This window comes from Strix aluco, chromosome 6, assembly GCF_031877795.1.
Source record: "Strix aluco isolate bStrAlu1 chromosome 6, bStrAlu1.hap1, whole genome shotgun sequence".
In the NCBI taxonomy this organism is placed as follows: Eukaryota; Metazoa; Chordata; class Aves; order Strigiformes; family Strigidae; genus Strix; species Strix aluco.
In genome coordinates, this window is record NC_133936.1 from 42,205,267 (window position 1) to 42,211,266 (window position 6,000).

General features: G+C 50.3%; 1 protein-coding gene across 8 annotated transcripts in view; it reads right to left on the reverse strand.

Moving 5' to 3' along the window:
• The window catches only part of AGAP1 (ArfGAP with GTPase domain, ankyrin repeat and PH domain 1), a 399,779-nt gene extending 395,937 nt beyond the window's left edge, over positions 1-3,842 (reverse strand). For all 8 annotated transcript variants that reach the window (XM_074829819.1, XM_074829816.1, XM_074829814.1 and 5 more), the window contains exon 1: positions 3,627-3,842. In XM_074829819.1, the coding sequence (XP_074685920.1) occupies positions 3,627-3,789 (163 nt within the window). In that variant the 5' untranslated portion in view covers positions 3,790-3,842. The remainder of the gene's footprint in view (positions 1-3,626) is intronic.
• Positions 3,843-6,000: the final 2,158 nt, after the last annotated feature.

A 6,000-nucleotide genomic window follows, 5' to 3' on the forward strand; every position in this document is an offset into this window, starting at 1 on the left:
AGATTTCCTATTCATTTAGAGAGGGGAAATAAAAAAAAAACAAAGGCACAGACTACAGGGAACATCTTCAAATTACTCGCAAGGCACACTGAAGCCAGTATCTTAAGCCCCATCATTAAGGCTTTGCTTTACTAGCAGAGGGTTCAAGATATTTCCCAGTTAGGAAAACCTGCTCAAACCCCATAGTGAAGCAGAACCTGTTTTGACGGGCTTGCCACTGTGTAAAAGAATAGCAAACTATTTCAGTTGCTCAACACTTGCTGCATTAGCATCTGTTCGCATTAAGTATATTAGCAAAAGTGTTTTATGTACTATTAGCCAAGATGACATTAACACTGTTAAATTGTTTTAAAATCCCTTCGTGAAGAATTAGAAATTAAATTTTTCACCGTTGTTCCTTGACTTTGCACCATGCTTAAAGTTTTATAACAATATAAAGCTACTCTCAGTCTGGATGATAGAAACTGGAGCTGACATATTCAGCTATTACCTACCTTTACATATCTACGTGCACACCTTAAGACCATTGTACCTTGAAACGCCAAGATGTTTCCAGCAATTTAAAGACTAATGAAGTTAATTCGAAGTTAATTCATGTTTTCTTCTCCCCATTCCTAAGCATGCAACATTTTTGATGTAAGAACTGTTTAATACTGATCAAGTAAGTACCGATGCATCTACTGGTAGAACTCATCTCGTGAACTACACAACACGTAAGACAGTTTTTACCACATTTAACAGCCTAAAGGACAGCATCTAAAATTGTTTGGCTACTTAGTATGAATTTCATACAAAGAAAATTGAGTGGAAGCGTGTGCTTTTAAACTGTTGACGTTGCAACTCCATGAAATGCAAGAACCTGAAAGCACCCAGTTTTTAGTATTTTTACCCAATGAGGAAAAACTAATTGACTAATATCACACAGAACTGTTTTACCCAGTATCACATCTAACTTAGAATAATACAAAGAAAGAAATCTGTTCAAATTTAGGACCCAGTTTCAGAGTATTTAGTAGCTGCTCTCTTAGGATTAGATACAACTCACATACTTGAATATAAAAAATTGCTGCTGAAAGGCTCATTTTAATTCTGCATTATTTCAACAGTCATTGGTCCAGCATCTCCAGACATTTCTATAATAGAACTCAAAACCTAAAGAGAGTTTACATTGCCAATAAAATCCAAAGTGTTGAGAAGACAGTGCTGCTCTACAGTGAAATGAAAAGTCTAATAGCATCTCCACTGAAACGGGTCTCAAATTGCTTTAGATTCCAACCATGTCCTCCTCCAGATCTGTCAAACTCTCTTGAGCAGTGAAGTATTATTTGAGCTGTCCAAGGAGCACATGTTGGTTGGAGTTACAGTTTAAGGCAGTCTGAACTACTGAGACTATACTCTTTCCTTTAAAGGGTACAATTCTCCTTCCGCTGGAAGGAACAATTTCACCAGAAAGTTACTTATATTTTCTCATGGCAGCCACATGCCAATCACACCGTGATTCCTCGCTGTCAGTGAAAAAGCTTAGTACCTTGAACTCAAAAGGTTTTGTGATTTGGGGAGTATTATTATAACACTAAACTCTTTGCAGCAAGCTTAGAAGGCAACAGCTGCAAAACAAATTACTATTTCTAAGTTCTTCCTACATGCAAAATGGCATTACCACATAGGTTTAAAAGCTGATATCGGTGAGAAGTAGATAAATGAGGCTTACCAAAAATACAACCTGGTAGAGCTGTGATCTAAAGGAGTGAGTAGTTGGTTTTTTTTAAATATATGCAATTTTTAATATTTAAGAGCTAGTTGAAGAGCCCTCAGAACAAAAAAGACTTCTTCTAGCTAAATCTTTCCCATGAATCAGATCTACTGGTTTCATGACTCAGAGTCCAATGTAAGTTAGACAGCAAATTGTCTATGAACATTTTACTCATCGGCTCTGCTTCTGAAACACATTCACAGGCTGCTATTTTGGTTTTAAAGTCTTCGTGACTGACAAATGAACTGAGCTACAGTTAGGTAACACAAATCATTAATACATGAAAAGACTAACATAAGTCACATGCTATGAAGATAACTACACACACTGCTTCACAACCTCCTCCCACTTCAACACAAACTTGGCTCCATCACTCTAACCCAAGCATCTTATTCAAGAAACATATTTATACCGCATAAACATGTATTAATTACCACTTGAAAAAAAAAAAGTTCTGCTGAAGGCATCAGCTATTCCTCAGAAAACCAAACACCAGTACCACTGAGAAAGGAACAGCAGTGCCTGTGCCATACCCTTCCCACGATATATATTAATAGGTTTGCATCTCTTCAGTGAAAGAGGAGAGCAAAGAAGAAGGACTCCCAGGAGGGGACAACCCAGACTCCAAGAAACCGACAACCACGCACCATAATTTCAATAAAGTGACTAATACAACAGAGAATATGCACAAAACCCTACCACATACTTAGCTGGATGCAGAGACTTAGCTGGGGAGTACGTTCTTTAATAAGTGACAGGCACTGCCAGTCTGTGACTCTCTACACAAGACACTAAAGAGGGGTTTTTTGCCCCCTCCCCCCTAAAATGTTAACGGCATTAAACATTATGTGCATCTATTCAAGCTGCATTACTAAAGAGTCAGACGAATAACACAGTCTTTCAAGTAACAATCTCAATAGCAGCTTTTCCATCAGGACTTTTTTACTACATATAATCTAAGGACAAGATAGGCCAACACCACAAGATGGTTTTAAGCAGCTCTATTTCAGCTGCTGTGCATCACACTCTGCTAGCTTGAATCCCTTCCAAAATAGTGGCAGACTATTTCAAATGCAAAAGCACACGACGCAAATCTTTGTAAGTTATCATGCGAAGTAACTCGAAGATTTTGTCTTAAAATACATGTTCTTGGCCAACACTGTTTGCTCTTTTTAATTCGAGTTAAGAAAAATATCTGTGGACTTCCCAATACCAACAATTTTTTCTTGCTTTGCACATCCTAAGCAGTTCAAGAGTCTCCGTAGTGCTCCTTCGGGGACCGATGCACATAAATCTAAGCTTAGAAGACTGTTATCTCCATCTTGCCTTCAAATCTCTTTTTACCCTGCTGCACAGACGGACTCCCGCTCTGTAATCCACTTGTACGTTTTGTTTACCAGCACTAAACCAGAACCGGTACTTTAAATGCTCCATCAGACGCTGCACGGAGCGCCGAGGAAAAGCTCATTTCCCCAACCCTTCTGCAGGCAAAGCGAGCATCACCCTTCCCACCTTCACCCAGTCCTAACAAGACCGCTGCCCTGCCTGCACACCAGCAGCAGGCAAGTAGCAAAACAACTTCTCTCCGCAGCGCCGGGCGCCCCTTCCCAGCCCTCCCCTCCACAAATCCACCTCCCGCCTGGCCGCGGAGGAAGCCCGCACCGAGGGGCCACCTCGGGCTGAGGAACTGCCGGGGATCAGGCCAAGACACCCCCCCGCGCCCCCCGAAAAAGCCTGCCAGGGACGGGGCGGGGGGGGGGGGAGGAAGGGAAGGCGACTGCTCCCGGGGGGCCACGGGCTCGGGGTGGGGGGCGGCCGGGCGCACCCCCCGCCGCCTGCCCCGCTCCCTGCCGCGCCGGGGCCGCCGGCTCACCTTCGATGGCGATGACATGCTCGCGGATCTGGTTCTGCAGCACCGGCTCCTCCACCCGCTCCAGCAGCTCGTAGATGGAGTAGATGTTGGGGTGCACGGACTCGAAGCGCTGGATCTCGGCCCGGATGGCTGCCGAGTTGGCCAGCTGCTGCTGGTAGTTCATGGCGCGGCCGCTCCCCGCCGCCGCCGTCGCCCGCTCCGGCCCGGCGCCTTCCTTCCCCCTTCCCTCCCCGCACCCAGACCCCCGCGCAGGCCGGCGGGCGGCGGCGGGGGGGAGGCGGCCCGCGCAGGGAAGGGGGGGGGGAGGGGAGGGGGGGGCGAGCCCCGGCCGCTGCTGCTGCCGCCGCCTCACTCACCGGACCCCCCGCCGCCCGCCCCGGGCCGGCCCGGCAGCAGCCCTTCGCCTCGCAGCCCGCAAGGGGCGCCGCCGCCGCCGCTCTCCGCCCGCTGTCACTTCACCGCGGCGGCGGGGCAGGGCAAACCGGCCGCCCCCGGCCCCATGGAGGGCGGCAGCGCGGCGGGTACCGCTGAGCTCCCGGCCGGCCCCGGCCCGGTCCCCGCCGCCGCCTCAACTCCGCAGCAGCGGCCGGTCCCGCCGCCGCCGCCAGCCAATGGCCGGCCCCTCCTCAGCCTCGCGCCCCCGGCCCAGCCTCGCTCTCGTGCCCGGCGCCCCGCGCGCGGTGGCGGGTGGCGGCGGCGCGCGCAGCCCCGCTCCCCCCGGGACGAGCCGCTGCCCCCCACCACCCCCCTCCAGTGCGCGCTCGCCCCGCTACCCCCCTGCGTCCTTCTCCTCTGCCCGCTTCACGCTCACGCAGGCCACGCCCCCGCGTGACGTCACCGCGCAGCCCGCTGGTCACGCCCCGCACACCGCCCCCTCGCCCGCGCCGTGCCCGCCGCGAGGCACGCTGGGAGATGTAGTCCCGGCGTGGGGGGCGCGGTGGCGGCGGGGCCCGGCCGGTCCCTCCCCTCCCCTCAGGGCGCTTGTCCCCGCCTCAGCCGCCTCCGTCGCCGCCTCAGCCGCCTCCGCGGGGAGGCTGCACCGCGGTGCTCGCCCCGCGGGTGGCCCCGTGCGCCCTCCGGCCGCTCGCCCCGCAGGCATCAGCACTAGCGTGGCCAGCAGGGACAGGGAAGGGATCTTACCCCTGGACTCGGCACTGGTGAGGCCGCACCTCGATGACTGGGTTCAGTTTTGGGCCCCTCACTCCAAAAAGGCCATTGAATGACTCGAGCGTGTCCAGAGAAGGGCAACGGAGCTGGGGAACGGCTGAGGGAACTGGGGCGTTTAGTCTGGAGGAGGCTGAGGGGAGACCTCATCGCCCTCTACAACTCCCTGAAAGGAGGGTGCAGAGAGGGGGGATGAGTCTCTTGAACCAAGGAACAAGCGCCAGGACAAGAGGGAATGGCCTCAAGCTGCGCCAGGGCAGGGTCAGACTGGCTCTTAGGAAGTATTTCTTTGCAGAAGGGGTTGTTGGGCGTTGGAATGGGCTGCCCAGGGCAGGGGGGGAGTCCCCATCCCTGGAGGGGTTGAAGAGTCGGGTTGACCCAGCGCTGAGGGATCTGGTGGAGTTGGGAACGGTCAGTGTGAGGTTCATGGTTGGACTGGATGATCTTCAAGGTCTTTTCTAACCGAGATGATTCTGTGATTCTGTGAAGTGGCAGAGGACCCCGCGGGGTGGGGGCCACACTGCGCTGCCCCACGAGCTTTGTCACCACCCCAACCAAACACACAGCAGTGTTGAAAACAGCAGCGTTCTCAGCCAGAAAGCCTGGAAAAGTCAGAAATACCTCAATTTACTAAGTTACAGTGTAACAAAGCGTTGCTGTCATTAACATAAACAAGTGTTATTAACGGCATCGTTTGCCATGCATGCACAGAGTTAGGCATTCACCTCGATGAATCCATTTTTAGGATCAGTATTTTATGGATTTCAACTCCAAAGCTGTAAAACATGGAGTAAAGTTTAATATAAAAAACAGTTCAGCATAAGGCCACCTTGGATAGCCTCAGGAAAACCATCTATTCTGCTGACATACCACAGCAACGAATAGAATAATTTCAATACATTTCCTTTCCCCAGGAAAATACTTAAATGAAATGTCATTATTTGGGTATACGGTTCTGGCCTGGCATGGCTGAGAAGCAACTACACTCCTTTCTTGCTGCAGTTGTTCATGTTACCTGCAACTACCTTTTCTGTGTTTTTAAAAAATCTTATCTTTTTGACTAGTCTCTGCCTTGAGTGTTGGCTACTTGGTAATGATACGTCTTAAGGACAGAAGAGGTAAAGGTTTTTGAAAACTGAATGCATTTATCAAATTCATTGATCCACATTAAAAAAGCAAACTGCTTTGTTTTGTTTTGTTTCTATTCAAG